Source organism: Haliaeetus albicilla, chromosome Z, assembly GCF_947461875.1.
Source record: "Haliaeetus albicilla chromosome Z, bHalAlb1.1, whole genome shotgun sequence".
Taxonomy (NCBI): domain Eukaryota; kingdom Metazoa; phylum Chordata; class Aves; order Accipitriformes; family Accipitridae; genus Haliaeetus; species Haliaeetus albicilla.
This window is the reverse complement of record NC_091516.1, coordinates 44563481-44588063: the sequence shown is the minus strand read 5'-3', so window position 1 is coordinate 44588063 and position 24583 is coordinate 44563481. Positions and strand designations below refer to the sequence as shown.

The 24583-nt window shown below is 40.3% G+C and overlaps 1 protein-coding gene across 4 annotated transcripts in view; it reads left to right on the top strand.

The window, feature by feature from the left end:
• Nucleotides 1–24583, top strand: part of RNF38 (ring finger protein 38) — a 133971-nt gene that overhangs the window by 5782 nt on the left and 103606 nt on the right. For 2 of the 4 annotated variants that reach the window (XM_069775932.1, XM_069775930.1), the window contains exon 2: nt 10804–10884. The exons of the other annotated variants lie outside the window; for them this stretch is intronic. In XM_069775932.1, the coding sequence (XP_069632033.1) occupies nt 10804–10884 (81 nt within the window). The remainder of the gene's footprint in view (nt 1–10803; nt 10885–24583) is intronic. 4 annotated transcript variants of the gene reach the window in all.

Here is a 24583-nt window from a genome sequence, read left to right as displayed (position 1 = left end):
AAGATAGTGTGAGAATGAGATAAATGTATTTTAAGGAAAATTAATAAAATAATATGCTGATCTTTTAATTGTAGTTCTTGCAGTATGAACAACTTGATCCTTGCTTATACTGGCATGTTTCAAATGTAAAATATGCAGGAGCACAGAAATGAAAAATTCCAGATTTTCCTTACAGTACAGTTTAATAATAGGAAAGAAGACCAGAGATAAGAATTTAATTTTGAAATGCATCCTCTGCTCTGCAACATCTGCTTATGAAATAATCTAAATTATCCTTTTGGTCTAATCCAACAAGATACTAGTTATTGTCAGTATCTGTTTATTTGAACTGGATGACCTACTGGAACTGATCCTTCAGCTGTCAGAAGGACTCTTGAGTTTGGGTGGCTACACAGAAAAACATAATACAGAGCTGCAATGTAGCTGTCAATTGATTTGGTTTGTAAACTCAGCCATCCTTTGTTAACTACTGCCTTGGCTAAAAGTTGTTAAATGCCTAGAAAATGGGGGTGAGATTAATTTTCATTAAGAGGGAAAGTGTTAGATATGAGTGTATGTTGATTTTCTACTGGTGTCACTCCACAGGCATTAGTGAAGGTGGCATGGATTTGCAGCTGAAAAGGTCTGACAGTACAGAGTTTGTCTGGCTTTGAAACTGATGGTCTCATCTCATTTAAAGTAATTAATAACAGATAATTGATGATTTAATGTGCAGTATGGTCTCGGTTCAAAGAAAAAAATGCCACGAAAAATTAGAAGTATACACATATATATATATGTATGAGTGTGTATTAGCTTTGTTCATGTCCTAACAATTCCCTCTTAATGTCTGCATGATTTTTCTGTATTTAATGACAGTGCTACAACACTTGCATTTTCGTATCCATCTGAATTTCGCATCCCAGGCACATCATGTGCTATTAGAGCCTTGAGCTATTTCTTTCCAAGATGAAATTACTACAGAAAAAAAGTTAGGCGCAGAGTGTGTTTTGTGCTTTCGCTGCTTCATATTCTCACTGCTTGACCCATGCTTTCAGGTGGGTGTAGAGACTGAAGAGTCAACATTCTTCTCAACACAGTTTCAGTATATTTGCTTTGTCACAAAAAGGTTAAAATGAGAAATTGCTTTAAAGAATATTAATAAACATGATTGTGAACATTGTAAAGTCTTGGAAAAGCTCTGCTCAATTAAAAAATAAAGTTGGGTTTTTTTTCCTTGACTTTTTGTATTTAGTTTTGCTGCTTATACAGCACTTTTTTTCACCCACACATCGTCTTGGCAAAATGATATCTACACGTGTACAGAATCTTTTTGCCCCATGTTTTTTTTCTGACAAAAGTAGGTTTTAAATCTTTTTCAACCAATAGCACTGCAGCTTTTTTTCTTAGTTCTTGCACCTCAGGTATTTTAAGTGTTGTCTCACATGGCATCTGCTTCATATCAGAAGTTCAGGTGGAGGTGTGTCATCTAATAAGAGTTGTCAATGTGATGCAAGATGTGAGTGGGATAACAAGAAGGTAGAGTACCAAAACGTCAGAGAGCATCGTATGAAGTTAGCAGTGGGACCTCCCTTTGCATGAATATTCTAATATAATGGGGCTACTTTCTCCCACCTTTGTTTATCTGGGTTTTGTTTGGTTTGTTGTGGTTTTTTTCTAGTGCAGGGTGGTGGGGGTTTTTTAACACCTTCTGACTGCATTCTTCTATGCTTATTCTAAACTATTTTTTTCTTCTTTGTGTGAAGTGCTGTAAATGCTTGGTTGGTAGAATTCTCTGAGAAAAAGATTCTCCATTCTTGAGGGGAAAAATACTGTTGTTCTCTGGTAAATAAAATTAAAATAAAGCTTCCTTCTGGAAGTCACTTGATGTGTAATGCACAACAAAGAATGCGTACTTCACTTTATTTAGGGAAAGATGCAGGAAGTGATTTTTGAAATAGTAAGTCATAGGTATTCTCAGAAGTATTTTAAGCAAGCACAGTCTACACCATGAGCTTCTCAAATGCACACTCATGCTCCAAATGTTCATTCTTAAAACACCCTTCCCTAGATCTTTCTTAGTTGAGAGCCTGGCATCCTAGCTCTAAGCTCCTGGGTTGCTGTATCACTGGCATTGTGTTTAGGTTGAGCCTCTGCATCCTCCCACTCATGCAAGCCCTTTGCAGCCATGATGTATGAAAAAATAACACCTGTGATCAGTCTGTTGGTGGTAAAGTGTGTCAAGATGTTTCCCTGATCTCTCTTGTAACGACTGGGGACTGGGGTTCTTGTCGTGGTTTAACCCCAGTCAGCAACTAAGCATCACACAGCCGCTCACTCACTTACCACCACCACCACCCCCACCCCCCCCGCAGTGGGATGGAGGAGAAAATCGGGAAAAGAAGTAGAACTCGTGGGTTGAGATAAGAATGGTTTAATAGAACAGAAAAGAAGAAACTAATGATAATAATAACACTAATAAAATGACAATAGTAATAATAAAAGGATTAGAATATACAAATGATGCACAATGCAATTGCTTACCACCTGCCGATCAATGCCCGAGCGGCAGTCCCCCCACCCCCACTCCCCCAGTTCCTATACTAGCTGTGATGTCCCATGGTATGGAATACCCCATTGGCCTCTTTGGTTTAGCTGCCCTGGCTGTGTCCTGTGCCAGCTTCTTGTGCCCCTCCAGCTTTCTCACTGGCTGGGCACGAGAAGCTGAAAAATCCTTGACTTGAGACTAAACATTACTTAGCAATAACTGAAAACATCAGTGTTATCAACAGTCTTTGCTTACTGAACTCAAAAACATAGCACTGTACCAGCTACTAGGAAGACAATTAACTCTATCCCAGCTGAAACCAGGACAGTTCTGCATCCACACAGATAATCTATGTTGCTTGCTGCATTGTCCAGCAGCTGGCGTGGTTTTCTTGGACATGGGCTGTCATAATAATGAGCCTTCAATGAAATGTTGTAGTATTTCAGAGCTCACAACTCTAAGCAATTGGGCTTGGTCACTGGCTTCTGGGACAATCCCAAATGGGAAATTATAATCTTAAAGGAGACATACTCCATCACTTTAATTGCCAAAAAAAAAAAAAAATCAGAAGAGCTTACTTAAGTCTTTTGTTGAATTTTTGTTCTTTTGTATAATGTACACAACTGTAGCACAAGGGTATGCAGCCAGTATCAAAAAGAACATTACTTACACTGTTAGAGGGTGTTTATGATTGTTTCTTAGAGGGTGTTTATGATTGTTTCTTTTATCCCTTATGAATAAAGGACTTGCACTTTTTCCTGTAATGCTACTGATTTGTGCTCCAGCACACATTTTCTTTGGAAGGAGGGCAGGAGGAAGGTTGTTAGTTATGTTATTTATTTTCTGCCAGTCTGTATATTAAGGAGTAAAGTATGAATTCTGTGAATCTTTTTAAAATACTTCATAATCCACATACCTGGAAAATTGCCTGTTAGGAACACTACCCTTAAATGGTTTAAAAATTGCTAAAAGCCATACACAGTATTTGTTCACATGACTTCTATTTGTATGAGAGCCTGGGGAGTGGCTACTAAAGCACAAAGCATGCCTAGTAACGTCAACTGTGTATATAGAACAGTTGGGTCTGTTGGAGAATACATGGAACAGCACAAGTGCTGTACGACTGAACCAGCACCAAGGAACTGCAGCATACAGTTTGAAGACATTTGCTGCATGGTTTTTTTTTCAGCACAGCTGAAGGTTATTCCCTCTTTATCTTTTGCTGCTTTGCACCTGGCATATGGTCACGTTCCAAAGTGAAAACATTAGAGATTTACATTTACTATCTGCTTGGGTTCTTACTTGGTGAAGACTGGGTTTTTAGGCACATGGATACTTCTGCTTTCATTAAGAGCATGTGCAAATGTTTGCAGGATCTGAATTGTGATTTGTTGTGGTTTTTTTTCTTCCCCTGCCTATGGGTCGACATTTTTAAGTGATTTTTTTTTTTTAATTCCCCTTTAAAACATGTTTATCTGCCTATTTTTAGTGTGTGCAGCCTTTCTGTATGGAACTTCTGTGTGGCATCACTTTCTTTCCTGTTTGTAAATTGATGTGCCAGCAAGCCAAGCAGGAGTCAGCAGTAGCTTTTGTAAAGAATTTTTGTGCAGTTATAGTAGTAGGTTATTGAGCCTTTTGGCTTAGAAACCCTGGGAGTGTATGATCCTTGTGGTTTGTGTGTGATTTTGAGCAAGATTACATAAAGTGTTTATGATATGATCTGAAAATTGCTTTTGCAGATGATTTTGGAGGTTGGATACAGGTTAGACTTCTGAGCAGTTTCAGAAATTCCCTGTGAGTTTTGGAAGCTTGGGAGTGAAGGCTTTTAGCCACTGGTGTGGGAAGTGTGTTGAAACTTAAGAAATCTGTGACTGTGCTTGTAAAGTAGTAAAGCAGCAAATTGTGGTACATGCTGCAGTGGCATACTTCAAGAAAGTGGGAGTCAGGATACATTTGATGTTGTTCATAGGTGTCTGTTGAGTTGGACTGAAAAAATGAGTGAGAAACACCCAGAAAAATATTCCTTTCTTCATTAAAACTTAATTTCATTTTTAAAACATTGGCAGTCTCTTGTGCCTGTAGGGTCTTTCACTTGCTGACTGTGTAATATTTTGGTTGGTCATCCATGATGCTAAGCCATAGAAGTGTGTATACAAGTCCTTGTTTAAACTAATAATCTGCAACAGTTTTGGATTAATGAAAAGTTAAATGGGTTTATTTTTCTCTTCCTAATTTTAAATTAGTCTAAGGGTGGGGTAATTTGGTCATCCTGAATGACCCCGAGTTTGGTGGTTGAGTCAGTTACATTCTGAAACGCACACTGGAATTCTCAGGAGAAAATGCTTAGCCAGTCTGTAAATTCATAATATGCTGGTTAGCTCCTAGTCTAGAAAAATGGATATTCTTTTTTCTTTTTTTGGAGGGTGGGGGGAGTGGTGGAGGGGATGAGGCATAAGTCTTATTGATCCTGCTTTTATGCAGTGAGATGCAAAAGGTGCTAATAATGAAGCATTTGAATGTTGAGGAAAAATAACATAAAGGATTTGTTGCATTTTGGCCACTTTTTTTAAAAAGGACATAGTGAACATGAGGGATTAGGGAAGAGCTATGAAAGTGGTAAATACGGTAAAAATGATACAACAGTGACTAGGATGGTGTCATCTTATGAACTTGAAAAAACCCCTCCTATTACTGAACAACATATCCTTCTGGTGGAATAGTGGTCCTCCAGCTAGTTCACAGATTACACCATAAATGTGGGGACCTGTTGGTATGCTGGGGGGCAGGTGTGCTATTCAGAGGGACCTTGACAGCCTGCAGAATTGGGGACCTCATGGCATTCAACAAACGCAAATGCAAAGTCTTGCACTGGGGCAGAATAACTGTGTGCAAAAGGTCAGGCTGGGGGCTGAATGGGTGGGTAGCAGCTCTGTTGAACAGACAGGTACTGACTTGGTGGAGTGAGCTCGCTTGAGGACACCAAGATGGTGTAGGGGCTGGAGCATGTGACCTGTGAGGAGAGGTGGAGGGAACCAGGGTTGCACAGCCTGATGAAGAGATGGTTCAGGGGAGATCTCAATGCTCTCTACCCTTCTCTCACGGGTAGATGCAGAAAAGATGCAGCCAGTCTCTTTCATGCTGTGAGGGCAAGAGGCTAGGAATAGGACTTGGGCTGGAACACATGAATTTCTGGTCAGATATTAAGAAGAATTTTTTTCACCCTAGAGGTGGTCAAGCACTGGAGCAGAGAACCAGAGACATTATGGAATTTGCAACTTTGAAGATACTCAAAATTTAGCCAAACAAGGCGCTGGAGAGCCTGCGCTGGATAGCCTACTCTAGATTGGCCTGGTTTGAGCAGGGGAATTGGATTAAGTGACCTCCAGCAGTCTCTTTCAAACTGAATAACTCTGTATGATGCTGTAGTGGGCATGTTACCCTTGGCTTGGGGATGCCTGCTTCAGGCACTGTAAATAGAGAAGTAACAGTAATTTGGGACTGGTTTAGTTGCACATGGTCAGAAGTGGTGGTGAGAACTCAATTTGCTTAGGCATCCAAGTGTCACCTCTGTTTTGGGAGATTTTTTTTTTCCCCAACCTTGATTTTTTCACCATGATCATCTTAACACAATTCCTCCACACACACCCAAAAATACCTTTTGCAATGGATATTTTGTGTATAAGTGCTTTTGAGTAAAGCATCAATAGCTGTTTGTATTTAAAGGATTGCTGAAAGCAGAGGTATGTTCTGCCTCTCAACCCTTCTTCCTAACTTACTTACTTGCTGGTTTATGTACAAGCAGTCTGTTTTCTTCTGACAGACAAAAGCTTTTATTTTTTCCAGTCTTAGAGGTGTAGGGGATGTTGAGTCTTGTCTTTGATGTCATACTTGGTACGTTTTCTTGGAAGGTGCCAGATAAATGAATTGAGACATGTGTTGTTCAGTAATGGGAGGAGTTTTTTTTCAAGCTTGTAGGGTATGTGAGTAAAATATCTACAAATAAACCAAAAATATAAAAGATATGCACTGATATATTTTCATTTTTTTCTGTTAGTCTTTACCTAATCAGTATTTATGATGTGATGATTCTACTACAGCATAAATCTTCTATAGTGTTTTTAGGGATAAATGGTACAAACAAGAATTCAGTGAGTAAAAAAAATATGAGCACAGCAGAAAAGTAGGCAAAGAGCAAAAAACTGTGGTATAAGACCTCCTCAGGTTGCCTTCCCATGTAAATGTGAAGTTGGCATTCTATGTAAAGCTGTCATTCTTTTAGTCCTGTTTCTGTGTAAATAGCTTCTGACTTGAGTGAGGCTCTTTCATTTCTTAAAAAGAATTGTATGAAATCAGTGGTTAAATAGTAGATAAATTAGTCTGCCCCCTGAAGAAAACACTATGAAGGGGGCTGATGCTGTTCTGTTTGGCTTACTAACCAATGGACATAGGTAGAGTTGCTGGGCAGTTAGCCAGCGATTTGCTTCCAAACAGCTGCAGTGTATGGTCTCTCTTACAGGGACACAGGAAGGAATGGAGGGTATTAAGTAGGTATTAAGGGAGACTAGGGAAACGAAAGGAATTGCAGGGAATGGGAATTGTAAGGACTTAGAGGGGAACTGGGTTATTGCAGGGAGGGAACATAAAAATACAGAACAAAAATCCATGAAAACCAGTTTTCATTAATTCTGCTCCTTATGTAACTACTGATTTCTTTTGAGGATCGCTCTTAAAACATCTGTGTCATAAAAGAATTTTCAAAGTAAATGAGTTGCCCATATTGTTGTGGACTTGTTTAATTTGAATTAATTGAAGTGTCATCTGTATCTCATTAACCAGCTGCACAGAGGCTGTGTGGCAGGAATACCAGAGTTTTCTGGAGTTTCCAAGTCTCTAGTTAGGTTGGGGCAAAAGTGGCCTTAAAACATTTTAAAGCAAAGACTTTTGCCATTTGTTTCATTTATTATTCTTTTAACATTTATATTTCCGTGTTAGGTCAAGTGTTTGTTTTCTATCAGTTATTTTTTGGATGCTGTATTTTCTGTTTGGGACTGATGTCCCAAGGAGACAAATGTTTCTAGTAGCTTAGTTCTTCCTTACCTCTGTGTTTCTCCCTTCTTTGCTGTTTTACCCTTTTGTTTTTTTCTCTCGAGTGTAGCAGTGACAAAAAGAGGAGTAGCAAAGAAGTCTAATAGTCTGCATCAGAAGGCAAGACATAGGAAATCATTCTATGATTGTACAAGGCCATAGGAGAGCTTCGTTTTCAAGGCACCATGTCTAGTTTTGGAGGCCTTTTCTGTCTCAAGGGATTTTAAAATTAAGGCAGATGGTCCAGCAAAGAGATACCAAAATGATTGCCTACTGAAGTATTTTTAATTTTAATCTTCTAAAGATCATGAATTTATACAATTTGGAGAAGAAATGCTGGCTAAGTTTTATTGCATCTCTGTAGAGGGAGGGCCTAGAATAACCACTAAAGATTTTATTATCTCTATAGAGAGCAATAGATGAAAATACTTAAATACTTGTTAGTACAGTTGGGATGACTTCTGTTGAATGTCTGTGTACTGACATGCTTTGGTGTTTATTATCCAGCATCTTTGGAGTTACAGCTTAGCGTTTGTCTGTGCTAGAAAGTTATGCTGTGCTAACTTAATCTGTATAGCTAAAGTGGCAAAGATGGTCTTCTCAGACATGAAAGTCACTTTGAATTGCTCATTCTGGGAGAGTTTATCCTGTTCTGAGAAACAGGGTAAGTCATTGATAAGAACATTTTGGCCTGATAACCCATTATTCATGGGTTATAGTCCCAGTTCACCTGGAGAATCACTGCTTACCAATACACTTGCCTGTTCTCTTATGTAGACCACCAGCTCAGAGGTGCTTGAAATTGAAAGTTCCTAACAGTTATGTTTGGTATTGAAAAGAAATTTCCAGCCATGTTGTGGGCCCACGTGGTGCCTTTTTGGAATAATTCAGCCCCCTTGTCCTGGCAGTCCATGTGATGAAATTAAGAGGCAATTTCCTACAAAACATTTGTGGTTTATGCCTTTATCTTGCTTTGCCTAGCTTTTGCTGTCTTGTTTTGTTGCTCCTTGTGTTCAAAAATTTTGTGCTCCTGTCAGCTAATTTGACAAGTCATGCTGGAGCTTCCTGGATTTGATCTCATGGCTTTCCAGGCTTTTTCCTTGTTTTTTCCTACCTCCCAACCCAATTAAGCTTGTCCTTTTCAAGGCTATTGCTGAAGCAACAAATTTCAAAGTGTAATAAAAATAGTTTGGTGGGCTGAATTGCACCTCTTGCACATTATTGTGTTCGGTCTTCTTGTGGCCAATGGAACTGTTTTTGTCATCAAAGGAGCAGTAGCATCAAAATGAGAGCACTATCACGTAGCCTTAGGAAAGAGGAAACCAGGACATGTGGATGTCTCTTCTCCAGGGCTATCCAGAGGTCTCAATGGAAAATATAGTTAGAAAGCTGAGGTTGAAGAAACACCTCTGGGAGACATGTTTCTGGGATGTGAAAATGATTCTGAGCTCTGGTAAACAAAACACTGTCTTGCTTCCACTGTTTGGATTCCCTGTGAGGATTTTGTATGAATGCTGTCAAAACTGGGCTTAGAACTTTGTTTTTATGTTGTTAACAAGGAAGGCTTTTGCATGTGAAACAAACTGCTATTGTTATGAATTTATGACACAAAAAGAAGGGGAAGTGGATCTTGGTTTGTGTATATACAAAAAAGAAATGTGGCTGGCTGATCTCTGGTTATGTCTGAACTCCTGGAGTTTTGCTCTGGGTATGGCATATTTTGTGTTGCAAAAACTTTGGTAGTGAGAGCTTAAATTTGAAGTTTACTCACCTAGGCAATGCAGATGTTACTTTCCAGAAAACATTGTGAAATAGAGCAGAAGCACGTAGGTTTTCAGGAGCAGATTTGCTTTACTGTCACCAGAAGTATAGGCATAATTCTTATCATCAACCACGAACACTCATGCTTCAACTTTGCAAATCAAGTATCATGAAAATTGATCTGTGGTGTATTGGTCTGTGTTTGTTGATTTCACTTGTTTATGCCTACATTAAAGGAAGCATATGTGCTCTTGCACTGTGAGGCATGTATTTGGAAACAGGGAGGCAAGAGATACTATTCCTGTAGACTTCCAAAAGTCTGGTGGCTGATCTTCATTACTATAGAGAGGCTACTAGAAGGCTTCCTTTTGCTTTTGGAGATGACCCAGAGGCTGTTGAAGTAGGAGCAGCCCTGAGAAAAGGGTAGTGTGCTGAAACAAAGATGGGTATCTCACAAGTCACAGGGTTGTTGTTCGTTCAAAGTCTCCTTTAAATATACATTTACATTTCTGTTGAATATTCTCTATTTTCCCACTTGCTGTTACTACTGTTATTAGCATACTGATGCTCTCAAACAAGGGCTGAGAGTTCAAAACATGCACAACTGGTGAGAAATCCAGTGTCTTAGGTTCTAACACTCTTTTGCCTTGCATATTTTCAGTTGTTCATTTGCTGCTGGAGACAAACACCTTGTGCATGTGGGAATACTTACAGAAAGGCACATGAACTTACATACCTCAATATCTAAAACAATCACCTCTGTATCTCTTAAAAAGATGTCACATTCCTTGACTTCTGATTGCCTCAGTGCATTACTTATGGTGTAAAAAGAGGTACTGCTGAGGAGCAAACTGGCTCTGCAGCAGCGTAGCTTTATGTGTGTTGAATGCATTGTAGACTTCACGGGCTTTTTTGTGAACCTTGTCTACGATATATAACACTACTAGCTAATGACTTGTTATTGGGACTGGGTGACCTGGCTACTTAAATACTTCTCTTCCAGTTCTATGCACTACTTCATGAGATCTTGGCTTCAACTGAAATATACCTTAAAAGTAAACTAGACTATATGTATGTTTTTAAATCTGTGTGTATACATTGTGTGTAAATCTGAGAGCCCTGTGTTCTGGATTGGGTACAGGTGTGCCTTCATTAAAAGCAAAAGTGGTAATTGTTCTACGTCGTATAAAGATACTTGTAATAGCAGTCCCCATCAGAAGGAGTTAGTCACTTAAAATGACCTTATAGACTGAGTAAAACTGCAGTAACTTGCCCTCTTTCTCAAAGCCTTCATGTATCTGATAGAGTTTGAATTCAAATGGGTACTTTTGCTGCTAAGGTGCTAGATGAACAACTGAAAACTGCTGAGCTATGTGGATATGTGACTCGTACTGGCTGACGTGCATCTGTGTTGCTGCTTTTGCTTTCAGATGTTACCATGAGTATCAGTTGGAGCACAAGGAGCTATGGTAATAGGAGTGTTTGGGAGAGCTGGGTCTTGTTTGAGAAAGGTAAGAGTGTGATGGGACTGGGGGAACTCCTGATGGAACAGAGTGAGAGTCGGTGATAAGTAGCCAGGCAAGAACACCAGGAAATGAGATACCTTACGTTCAAAGAAAAAAATACCAGAAGTTGAGAATTGGCAACTACAGAGAAGGAAACACCAAGAAATCCATTAGAAAGAAAAGTGTGCTGATTACTTCTGTAACCTATTACTGAATTAGGAGACATGAAGAAAATTCCAGAGTGCAGTTCTTTTGTGCAGAACATAAAAAATTAGGAACTATGGAAACTAAAATGAAATCCTGTGGAGAAAGAAGGTTATTATGTTGTGGTGAGTTAACTTTGGCTGGAAGACAGGTGCCCACCAAAGTCACTCTATCACTCCCCCTCCTCGACTGGACAGGGGAGAGGAAATATGCTAAAAGGCTCGTGGGTTGAGATAAGGACAGGGAGATCACTCAGTAAGTATGGTCACAGGCAAACCAGACTCAGCTTGGGGAAATTAATTTAATTCATTGTCAATCAAAAGTTGAGTAGGATAATAAAACCAATTCTTAAAACACCTTCCCCCCACCCCACCCTTCCTCCCAGGCTCAACTTCACTCCTGGTTCTCTCTACCTCCTCCCCCCTGGCGGTGCAGGGGAACAGGGGATGGGGGTTGGGGTCAGTTTATCACACCTTGTCTCTGCTGCTTCTTCCTCCTCAGGGGGAGGACGACTCCTCACTCTTCTCCTGCTCCACCACAGGCGACAGTCCTTCACAAACTTCTCCAGCATGGGTCCTTCCCACGGGCTGCAGTTCTTCATGAACTGCTCCAGCATGGGACCTTTCCACATGTGCAGTCCTTCAGGAGCAGACTGCTCCAGCATGGGTTCCCTGTAGGGCCACAAGTCCTGCCAGAAGACCTGCACCAGTGTGGGCCCCTCTCCATGGGGCCACAGGCCCTCCCAGGAACCTGCTCCAGCACAGACTTCCCATGGGGTCACAGCCTCCTCCAGGCATCCACCTGCTCTGGTGTGGGGTCCTGCACAGACTGAAAGGTGGATATCTGCTCCACCATGGACCTCCATGGGCTGCAGGGGGACAGCCTGCCTCACCGTGGTCTTCACCACGGGCTGCAGGGGAATCTCTGCTCTGGCGCCTGGAGCATCTCCTCCTCCTCCTTCTGCACTGACCTGGGGGTCTGCAGAGTTGCTTCCTGTGCTCTTGTCTCTTGGCTGCTGTTGCACAGCAGTTTTTACCACTTCTTAAATATGTTGTCACAGAGGCGCTACGACTGTTGCTGATGGACTCGGCCTTGGCCAGCAGCGGGTCCGTCTTGGAGCCAGCTAGCATTGGCTCTGTCGGATATAAGGGAAGGTTCTGGCACGTTCTCACAGGAGCCACCCCTGTAGCCCCCAGCTACCAAAACCTTGCCACGTAAACCCAATATGAGGTGGCCTGGAATAATGAAATCTGGAATTATTTACGTAGATAACCAATGCACACAAACATTGCCTATCTGTATGTGCTTATCTCTCCTTTGACTGCACAGGGAATCTAAGCTCGTAATTTCGTCACAGCTCCAAGACAGATGCTTGAAGAAGGAAACACAACTACTTTACATAGGGTCTCCTGGGGCAAGATGAGGTGTATGAAGAGCTGGGTGAAAAAGCTCATGTAGGGGAGGAAAGTGAGCTCACCGCCTTGTATTGTTTTGTGTGTAATTACTTATGACTTAAGCAGTTTGCTGCCTAGAAAAGTTCTACAGCTGAAAAGGATAATGTATTTGATCCCAAAGGCAGTTTTTTCTGGGTTCCTTATCCTATAGCTTGCATGTAAAATTGAAAATGAGCTGCACAGCAGCCATTATTTTGAATAAAGAAATGTGTATGTACAGCAGAATCCTACTGATGTTCTCTAGGTTACTCACTAGTCAGAAATCTTAGGATACTGTATACAGTTGTAAGTTCGCCATGGGGGAAAAGTGTGGAATTGTAAAGAAAATAAAATTATGAAATTGAAAATGAAATGCTAAACCAAAATCTTTTGACATAGAGAGAGATTGATATATCGTCTCTTTTGCTTAGCTTTTGGGGGTTTCAGATTTTTAACTTTGCCCAGAAGGCTTCCAGAAAGTTGTGGGGGTTTTGTGGTGGTGGTGTTTTGTTTGTGTTTTGGTTTTGGGTTTTTTTTTTTTCCACACAGCAGACAGAAAGCAACTGCAGGACTAAGAAAGATGCAGAAATAATCCAGCTGTATAAATGGAATGTAAACTGTAGTGTTCAGACTGATCTGTGATTTGCAGTAAAATCTACTTATGAGTGACCTAATGCTCTGTCATTTGATAAAATTGCTGTGCTTTGTCTATTTTTTTGTAAATGCACAAGTAATCTGTTTTGATAGTCTTTGGGGGGCTATTGGGAGATAGATAGATTGGGATATTGGGATATAGATTAAATTTTGGACAGACCCACACAGTAAGCAAGTGCTTTGTAAAAGTAAATAAATAATGATGGCATTGATTTATTTATACATTTGGCTGTTAAAAAAATTCCCCATGTGGAGATAATGATAGAGATAGCATCAATGATGGAGGAACATATACTTGGGAACTTGGGAGGGGGAGAAAGAGAGAATAACTTGGTATTTCAGGAAGAAAAGCTTTTATTTTCTGTTGCATGCAGATCTACAGTAATGCAAAGTGAATTTGCATTTGAATGCAAACGCACAGATGCGGTGGCTTCAATGTGCAGATATTTTTTTGAACTTTACCTTTATTTATGTGATTCAGTTTGTTCATGAATCAAAGGAATAGCTTGGTTTCCACTCTATACCTGCAGTTTTGAGTAATCCTCACTATTCAGGAGACTGAAGCTAGAGGCCTCTCATTTCGAGGTTAGTGATCCTTCCCTCCTAACCCTCAGTATTGCAAAGCATAAGCTTGCCGGCTGGTAGACGCCAACCTCAGCTGCTGAATGTAATTTTTACCAGGCTCTGCTGTATGGTTTGCTCGTGTGGCCCTAGTGCTTTCCTCCTGTGCTTACGGTACTAGTACGTGTTTGGTGCTTTTTGCTTCATGTTTGATATGCACAAATACGATGTAAACTGTGTTCAAGGCATGTGATGAATATTAGGTAGCTTTTCTTTCTTATCAAGTAAAAAGCAGAAAACCTGAATTGCCCTTATCACCCAAAAACATTTTGTCATTTCACAGAAGTGTATTAACCCTGTCCTACAGAACTAAACATCTGACTACGGTTCTTTTTTTTCCAGCTGAACTGTTCATTAAAAACGCTTTAGCATCACCATTATTTTCAACTTGGAGTTCAGTCTCATAAGCTTCGTAGTATGGTTGCCAGTATTGGAGAGAAACAAGTTCCTGCAAAAAATGGGGGAGTTTCCCATCACAAGATGCTGCTTCTGTTATGAACATATTGTAGAAAACGTTGGCAGTTAGGTAAGTGTGAGGATCTGTGTCTAGAAATCCAGAGCATAGCTTAGACATTTGACTCTGGGAGAACTAATATTAAATGGCTTATTGAAGCAGGCTGCTGATAGTACTTGAGTATAAAATCTGGATTGTGCTTTTCTCTCTCAGAATAGCTCTTGAAAGGAGATCTAGACATAGGACTATTAGGAGCATTAAGCAGGGTATTCCAGTCTTTCCAATGGCTTCTAAGGGACTGTATTGAGAGCGGCTCTGTGTTGGGTTCTTATTATAGGGTACTTTGAACTTGTTGTAACATCCCATTATTGGCAGAAGTGGGAACCTTTTAATATTAGTCCCTGGGTTGAGCTTGTGTTTGTGAGGTGTTCTCTTCAGTTCCTTTTTTCCTAATGTTTAGCCTTGGCTACATATACCCTTGTTTATTTCCTTGGTACTCAGATCCTAACTCCTAATAATGTTCACCTACATTCCAGCTCATCTTACCATCTATCACCTCTGGGTGTCTTGAGGAGGAGGAGAAACAAAGACATCACTTCCAGAGGATGTACATAGTATTTTGTTTGCTGCATTCTTCTCTCTTAGCTTCTCCAGCCGTAACCTTATCTGCTGTTCTTTCCTCTAGTTTCAGTTTCCAGGTACCCGAGAACAGAATAGTCTGTCATATGCTAAGTGTTCAGCAATCTGAAGAAAGATCAGAGTTTCCTCAGTCCTTGTATCCTGCTAGAAATCAACATCTGACCCTTGGTCGTGTTCAGGAAGGTCATAGGCTTGGTACCTGGCTTCTAAACCGGGAAATAGCATGCCATGCTTTATTGCTTCATGGGGCAGAATCTTTTTACTTATATTGCTGTTGTGCTCAGAAAGGCTGTATTTTGCAAAGTGCTGCACATGGGTAGTGCAAAAAGAAAAGCTGGTAATCGAGCAGACTACTTTCAGAGTCAGGAGAAGGTGTCTCATAGATTCTATCTGGCTTTGTGCCAGGAGGTTTATTTTGCCCTGTTCAGGCACTTAGCAGTCTGTGATAGGCCTGCTAGGGTTGTGGAAAACTGCTTGTGCCCAGTAAGCCACACAATGTCAGTTAACAGGTGTCCTACACTGAGAGGGACTGCTGTCGGTCCTGCTGGTGATGTTCTGTTCTGTCTTGCAGCTTTACTGAGGCCACACAAAGGTACTGAAGTGCTTTCCAAAACCTGGTACCTATCTACAACTGGACTTAAAGTCTGGGGGGATGTTTGTGGAAGGTGAACAGTGGTTTTGGAACAAATTGTTCTTATTTTGTCAGATACAGGTTAGTCCTAGGTCAGTCTAGATCATACCTGGTTGCTACTCATGGCCCTCAGTAGATGCTTAAGAACAGAGTTTGAGTGAAGCACAAGCTAAGTAAATCATCCTATCATATGACCCAAGCTTCAGGAAGTCCTGGTAAGGGACTTTCTGAGCTGCAAGTTGTATCAGGCACATGGTGTTCAGTGGACTGGACTTTTTTTGAGGCACACTGAGTAACTTTTCTTTGTCCGCCTTCTTTGTGGCACTCATGTTATTCACTCAGTCATCTAATTTCTAAGCTGAAGAGTCCAGGTCTGTAAGTTTTCTCCAACCCACCCACCTCCCCTGACCCCGCTCTAGTTTATCACTGTTCTGTGACTCAAATTACAGGCTCTTAAGAATGCAGTTTTCAAGGTACTGGCAAACTCTGAGTGTACAGCATTTTCAGTCTTGTTCTGTAGTCCTTTTCTGCTAATTCTGAATGTTCCTCTGTTACTCGTATCAGAAGCTTTGCAAAGAGACCATTTCCATTTAAGGGGAGGAAGCAAAAGGAAGCTTTTAGTCCAGAAGTGTGGCTGGGATTATTTTTCTTCTTGTGTGGCTTCTTTTGTAGTTACTGGCAGTGAATTTCATCTGTCACTTTATTTGCCCTTCACCTGATCTTGTTAAATCCTGTCATAATTCTGTTTTATCTTCCCTTTGACCCCAGGTCGTGTCTGTTACTGATCTTAATAGACTAGAAAATTAAGATTGCTTTGAAACTTTTAAGACCTTGTCTAGTATTGCAGAACTGTGCTAGATGAGGATAAGCACTCCTTGGTTGAAAGTTCTGCCTGTGCTTCATCCAGCATGTTTGCATGCCTGTGTGGAGCTGGCTGGGTCATGTCTTCCACATTTGCTTTACTGGCAGTGTGCTACTCTGCTTGCTCCTGAACAGAGCAGGTCCTGAGGATGCTCTGGAAAAGTGGAGGCAGTGCCCTGGCAAGGGAGACAGAGGTCTGCAGCAGAGGTAGCTCCCTCTGACTTCACTCATGATTCTGTCTTCTTGCTCTCCTTTTTATCTCCTTAAAGGTAGGTTTTGGCTCTCCCCCTGCTTTTACTTAGCAAATTACTTAAACCATTTTTTCTCTTTAAAATGGTAAGTAACTGGATTTCTGGTCAACAGCCTTGATTTTAATTGCTATGAATGATTAGGAAGCTTTTATAGTAAACCCTCACTGCTTCTTCAAGGTGACTTATGAATCGGGAATGTGTCCACTCCACATTCCGCTGCTGGAATTGCTGTCAAGCCAGAGTGTACAAAGCTGTAATTTCACTAGAGCTGGATGGAGATTGGAAGATCTTAAAATGCCTGCACAAACCTAGTGGTTTGCTGCAAGGCCTGCTTCCAGCTGTTTTCTGTATTCCAATTTTAGCTTGTGTTTTTGCACCTGCTTGGGAAGTTTGGGTTCTGGCTACTAGCTAAACCAGCTTGCTGCTTCCTTGAAATTAGCAATACCAAAAAGTATGTCTGAAGTCTGCTTTGTTTGTCTTTGTTTAAACAGAGAACAAAGGAATCTTTTCCATGCAGTAATTATCTGAGAGCTGTGTAAACTTCTTGAATAAGGTTTAAACAATGCTATTGAGGAAAAGTCTCCTGAATGTAACTGAATGTGGTAGTGGCACACTGTGGGCAGTCTCCCTGCTCTAAGAACTCTGTTTTTCAAAGGCAAAGTAAACTATGTTCTGACAATGTTCTTGTGAATATATTGACTTATCATTGAGGCAGTGTAACAAAAGGATGGGCTAAGCCTTTGTGGGCTTTTGCAGTAGTGGAAATGCTAGAGATGGAATTCATATCTTGCATATGCACTTGAGCTGGTGGGAAGAGAAAAGGCAAAAGGATTCACCCTGGGAAGTTGGTGTACTTAATCAATGTGGCAACCACGTCCTTCATATTTCCCAAATAAGCTTTCCCTGCAGTTCTGAGATTTCTGATACATGACACCTGCTTGCTGTCCAGCTTAAGAAATGACTGAATATTTGAGTCTTCTGATAGATGGGGAAGCTGAAGTGTCCTGTCTGGATAGCGTTAATACTCGCTATTAAAAAGAAGTTTTCAGTGAGATGTAGATTATCATTAACATGCTTGTTGGCCTTGGTTACTGCCTGAAAGTTTAACTTCATGTTATCAATCTTGCATTATTTTGCAATATGCCTCAGGTAGTCAGTAATGACCAGGCTGAAAGGAGGATGAGTGTGTCCTGGTTTAACCCCAGCCAGCAACTAAGCACCACACAGCCACTCACTCACTTCCCCCCCCACCCAGTGGGATGGGGGAGAAAATCAGGAAAAGAAGTAAAACTCATGGGTTGAGATAAGAACGGTTTAATAGAACAGAAAATCAGGAAAAGAAGTAAAACTCATGGGTTGAGATAAGAACGGTTTAATAGAACAGAAAAGAAGAAACTAATAATGATAACACTAATAAAATGACAACAGTAATAATAAAAGGACTGGAATGTACAAATGGTGCACAATGCAATTGCTCACCACCCGCCGATCAATGCCCAGTTAGTCCCCAGGCGGCAATCCCCCCACCCCCACTCCCCCAGTTCCTATACTAGATGTGACATCACATGGTATGGAATACCCCATTGGCCACTTTGGGTCAGGTGCTCTGGCTGTGTCCTGTGCCAGCTTCTTGTGCCCCTCCAGCTTTCTCGCTGGCTGGGCTTGAGAAGCTGAAAAACTCTTGACTTTAGATGAAACATTACTGACCAATGACTGAAAACATCAGTGTTATCAACATCCTTCTCATACTGAACTCAAAACATAGCACTGTACCAGCTACTAGGAAGACAGTTAACTACATCCCAGCTGAAACCAGGACAGAGTGAAAAAATTAAAAAAAAAAAAAAAAGGTGGTGCCGTGAGAGATATAGATGTTTTGCTAATTGTGTTGGATGGGATAGCAGATCTAGTCATAGTAGCAAAGAATTCTGGCACATCTGAGATAAAGGGAGAAAAAAAATTGAACAGTTAAAGCAATATGTATGGTACTGAACCACTGCATGCTTAAAGGGTGATCTTCCAAGAATGCTCAAGAAACTTCTGTGCTGTGGTTTAGTTTTTGCTATAGCCATACAAACAATAGCTTTTTATTTTCTCAGTTCTGGGTAAGAAAAGTCTGTTTAATGAACACAGTTCAGCTCTTCAGTGTTATAGCAGTTACCTGACCCTTTTTTCCACTGCTGTTTTTCTCCTGTGACCAATATCTGCAGCTTCTTGTCCTTGTACAGTCTTAACTTTTAAAACATCTTGTGTAACGTAGGAGACTGCAGGTTCAATATTGTGATGTGTGATCATCACAGAAATTGTTACAATTTGTTCTAATCTTTGTTATATTATTTAACAATTTAATTGTTATAATCTTTGTCTCACGCCAGGTACACTTTGTGCTTTTTCCAGTTCCTCCTATATCAAAGCTCCTTCTGGGTGATTTCTTTTAGAACTTTTGCAAGTTGCCCTCCTTAACTTATGTTACGCACCTTGACCTTTTTCTATTTCTACTAATTTGTCTTTTCTGTAGTTTTCAGAGACATTCTTCCCTGTCTAATCACTGACTTTCATACTGTTATGTAAACTTAGTACTCTGTGCCATGTTCCCATCATAAATTTCTACAGCAGCTAATTTGATTTATGTCTATGGGTTTCATGTAACTAAACTCTGTCCTGACTTCTGAGTTTTCAGTTTTTCTCTTTGAAACTTGTCTATTCCTCCTGTCCAGGGACGTACAGGATGCCACATATGTTACAAGTCAAGTCAGCATTGTTAGTATTTGTACAGACTACAAAGCCTTCTATGCAATTAGATTATTTGTGCTGTCTGTTGTGTCAATGCTATTCAAAACAGTGTTAAAAACCAGAAAAGTTTTAACTGTTGTCTTAGTTTCAGTTTTAACACAGTACTTTCATAATAGTAGCTCTCTTAGGTGTGTATTCTTGTTTCAGTATTGTAGTATAACACTGTTACAAGGTGCTCAGTATTGAAAACTTGCTTGCAAGGTTATCTTGTGAGGAGTGCAAGCAGAAATGTGACAGCACAGGGAAACCTGAGGGGAGTAAGTGCAGAGGTAGTCTGGTTATATTGGCATCACTTCCTCCTGCTTTCCCAGAGACTTGGGGGAAGTGCTGGACGATTAACCTGTCCTTGCACAGGAGAGGGATGAGGCAGAAGAATTGTGCTTGGTTGCTTGTCTGTCAGAAGGTAGGCTGTGGCTGGCTAACTATCACTCTCATGATTTCAGAGCCTGCCTGACAGTGGTGATGAGGATGACAGTTTAGGGGTGTTAAGTGACGTCGTACCATGAGTACATCTGGCACTCTATTGCAAGAGTGGAAGTAGTCCTCAGTATATGAAGTGCATTGACCCTTTTCTTCTGGCTTAGTTGACTGGTGTACAGTTTTATACATTTTGCTGCCTTTAAAGTGTCCAACTTTAATGACAACTCTTGGACTACTTCCCTGAAAACATAACTCCGGGAAGGAAATGCTGTAGCAGTTGGACTGTGTGATGGTTTTGGTGGATTGTGCCCCTTGCTTTCTCTGAACTAGGTATGCTTGTCTTGGATCGTAAGCTCAAGAGCCTAAGTATGAAACACATTGTGAACCTTCATGAAACAGCGGGATGTTTTGCATTCTCTTTCCCTTCTATGAGAACTCAAGGTGTGATTTTAGTGAGGCTGTAGAGTTCTTCAGGGAATGAAGTTTCAAACAAATTGTTCTAAGTGTTATGTATTGTAATGTGGTATTTGAGTCTGGAGAACAGGTCCAGAAGTTGCCATATAATGAGATGCAGCTTTGCAGAAGGTGCTGTTATAATAAAAGCATTTGTTCTTTGTGGTGACTACCACTGCTGAAGAAACTAAAGAATTTAGGAACAGCTTTTTGGTGGAGAATTCAGAAAGAGAGTGTAGGAACAGAAACAAGGGAGTTCAAAGACAAGTTGAAAGAAGACTGGTAACAAAGGGAGGAGTAAAAGGGTCCATTTGAAATTTTGCATTTCAAAACATGTTTCTTTCTTCTCAGTTAACCAGTTAGTCAATTTCAGGGGGGTAGTTAAACTCCTGTTATACATTGGTAGAATATGAATTGGAAGTACCTAGTGTAGTTTTATTTTAGATTTCATAATTACCACTTAAAGAAGTAGCCAAATGCTTTGTTAATTATACTGTTCCTTAAACTATTGCCGTTTTTTTTCTAAATTGTTCATACTAGTAGGTCTTTCTTATATGCCTGTTTTTCTGTTCTGTGAATGTTGCTTAATTATTTAATTTATCTTTTAATTTTAATTTATTCACCATTGAAGGAAAACTACATCAACTGTAACTGTGTGGATTCAGTGTTTCTTGAACAGAATGCTTTGGGGAACTGTTCTTGTGACTTTTCCCTTGAAGTCATAAAACAGTTATCAGCTAAAGCAGAGACTATTACATCATCATGCCTAACCTTTGAAGTGCTTTAAGATACCAAGATGAAGAATATCTGGGTTCTTGACATACAAATCTCATGACTACAATGTTAGATACTGGATCCTCTGCATATAGTCTGTAGTTGCTGCACTAAGACAACTTTTTTTTATTCACAAAAGTTATTCTTTATTTCTTTTAAGATTTATGTCAAATCTGACTATAATATTGCAGATTTTTTCCTGTGTCTTCCCCATTTTATTGCATGTACAGTTTTAGTCCAGAGAGGTTTTTTTGTTTAATTTATCAGAGCAATTTTTTAACTATTATTTTTGTAGGGTGGCAGGATCATTCTGATAGCAATGTAAAAATGTTTTGGAGCTAAAAGCTTGATTTCTGGTCTTTCATGCAAAGCAGTGGACTGCTTGTATTTCATTTTTCTATGGTACATAATCTTTTTTCCCCAATCTCTATGCTGATATTTTGACAGATCTCATGAGAGAGTCACTTACAGAGTTTGAAATTGAAGGGTCACCTCCTGATTATTTTGAAGACTTTCAGACTCCACAGGCACTTTGTGTGGACACCTTAAGAAAAACATCCTGTACTGCCTTTCCTTCCTTGTTATGTATGTTGTTACAACTGTTGCACTAAGAATCTGTAGCATCTCACCTGTTGAAACTGGTAGTGGGTGGCAGGATTAGTACTAGTATTTTTACCTTCCAAGTGAAAGTTTGATGAGGTTATGAGTATGCTCACATGTGCCCCTACCAGACTCTGCTGCTGACTTGCCTGCTGGCCACGGGGCACACAGTCTGTATAGCTTTTAAGTTTGACTGCATAAGAACTAGTGAAGCAGCATTAATTTTTTAATTTCCTGGGTTGACAGAGCTCTTTTATTCATACCACCTGGTCCTGCAGAGGGTTATGGTCAGAAAGATGCACAGGTTTTGGCAGAAGGACGAGACCTTTGTGTAGCCGTTAGGTAAGATTCTCTTTCCAAAGTTGGGTTTTGGAACACAATTAGCTACCTAGCAGGTACTTAAGAAGGTTTTACTCTCTTTTAGTCTTCTGTTCTGTTAGCTAGTTATTGCAGATCCTGGCTGCTTCTGGATGTTCAATTGCTAACTGCAGCTGAGATCAATGAAAACAGGACTGTCAAAGTTGAGAAGCAAGCAGCTTGCACTGAGCGCAACATCAACTTGTGCTTTGAAACATGAGGCAAAAATAAAGTGGTGAATGATCCTTCTCTATGCCGAGTGTTCTGTGTAACTGAGTTAGGAATGCAGGAGAAGATACGACTTTTCACACTGTCATAATATACAGAGAGGTTGAAAATAATGTCATGCAAGCTCTAGTAATTCAACCATTTCCTAAAGTTCACTTCTCATTTGCAGTGTGATTCTGCTTTAGAGCCATTTAAAAGATTCAGCTGGAATTTCAAAACATTTACAGTATTTTCAAAAACTTCTGCTTACTCTCAGCTGAGATACTCCCCCCCACCCCCGTAAAAGGTGAAATTTGTGAGCTAATACTTTAGACAAATGTTTAAAGGGTGTTGCTGATTGCAGTTGGACTTAAAATTGTTCATATTTGATCTTTCTTATTGTGCCCACATGAACACCATGCCCTCCCCCCCTTTTGTTTCTGTCAAATGCAGAGGTTTTGTGCTGAAAGATTTGTTCTGAAAGATTCTCACTGAACAGTGAGAGTCTTAGTATCAGGTTGAACAGGATGGTTTTTCTTCTTTTCCCTTCTATCAATTTTCTGACCCACCCTTGCTGGCAGACCTCTTGAGCTGGAGCTGCATGTGTGTGAAAATGACCTCTGAATGAAGTTAAGCACTAGAAGCCTTCAGTTATTTTTCAAAAAGTCATGCATCTAAAATTGCATCCCCTTGGGAAGAGACAAACCAGAAAACCTGTAAGAACCTTGCTAGAAAGTATAGAGGTTGATGTGTTAGTCTCCTGTACAGACACTTATGCTTGGACATACATGCACTTGCTTCCTTCCCCCTACGCCTCCCATGGAGAAATAAATGGGACACAGGTTTGTCATTTGGCCTCAATTTGCATAGCAGCTGATCAGCTTTTAAATTAGCATGTGTGAAAAACATTTAGAAAACACAGAATTTCCCATATACCTTAAGAGTGCCTATTAAATGTGCAGAGTGTAGAGGAATGTAGGCTGTCCAGTTGCAAATAGTTCCTCACAGTTACAAAGCAGAACTACTGTGGAAGTAGTGTATCTCTCAGCCTGCTTTGTTCAATGGAATCCAGACAGAGCACCTAGCTTTGCACAGAAACATCTTTAGAATGGTCTTTAAAAAAAAAAGAAGAAATAAAATCCAAATACCTCAGACTTCTGCTTAAAGCTGATTTAATGGCTAAGCATCTGAAAACTTCTGCTGTAACAAAGCAGGAACAGATAAAACCTCATGCAGCTGATCTCATTTCTCAGTCTTCATGCTTTTTGTGGAAGGTCTTTATAAGGTTTCCAAATTCTAATGAACAATGGTTGTTCAAGCTTGTAGACCCTCCTATTTCTGTCACATACATGCCAAGATTAATAGATTCTGCATGCTTAAAATTGTGGATTCAGAACTTTTACTACAACCCAGTGAGGTCAGCAAGTTTCTCCCAAATTATGCTTTTTTTAGAAGGAAAAAAGAATTAACGCATAGTTATTACTAGTTCTTGCATTGAACTTTTCTAAGGTTAAATTGAGCAGAAATTAGAAGCATGTTTTGTAAATTCAGGGCTTTTGATTGTCTAAATGTGTGTAGTTGGGGAACTGTTCTTTGTACATTTCTTTTCCCCTTCCTACTGAAGATAATATTTTGATGTGACTATATGCTGGGAATGTTGCAAATGGACATTGAAAGAAAGAACTGGATTTTCTTCCTTGTTCTCCAAATAGGCAGACAGCACTATGATTTTGGAATAGTTTCATTTTCTGCTGCCTCAATATATTCTCACCCTAAAGCAAGCGAACAGTTTATTATGTTCTTGCATCCTCATTTGTGGGTTACATGCTATCCTAAGAAGTGTCCAAACCAGCTGAAATTTGGAGGAAAATGTAATTGTATTGCCATCAGTTGAGACAACTCTGGTTGTGGGATTGAGGATGAGAGGTAGTAAGCACAAACTGAAACACAGGAGGTTCCCTCTGAACGTCAGGAGGCTGTGAAAGTGACAGAGCTTTGGCACAGGTTGCCCAGGGAGATTTTGGAGTCTCCCACCTTGGAGGCATTCACAAGCCATCTGGACATCATCCTGGGCAACCTGCTCTAGGTGGTCCTGCTTGAGCAGGGGGCTTGGACAAGATGACCTCCAGAGTTCCCTTCCCTTTCTAACCTCAACTATTCTGTGCTTCTGTGATTCTTTAGTCTTTTTTACAGCAAAGGCTTGTTTCCATAGTAATCAGCAACCATAATGGATCATTTCTTCCACATTAAAAGGGCTGTCAACATTTTGCTCTGAAGCATGAAGTGGGAAGTTGCTCCCTCCATAAATGTTCTCTTTCATCCAGAAGCGCTTTCTCTTCTAATACTTCAAGGT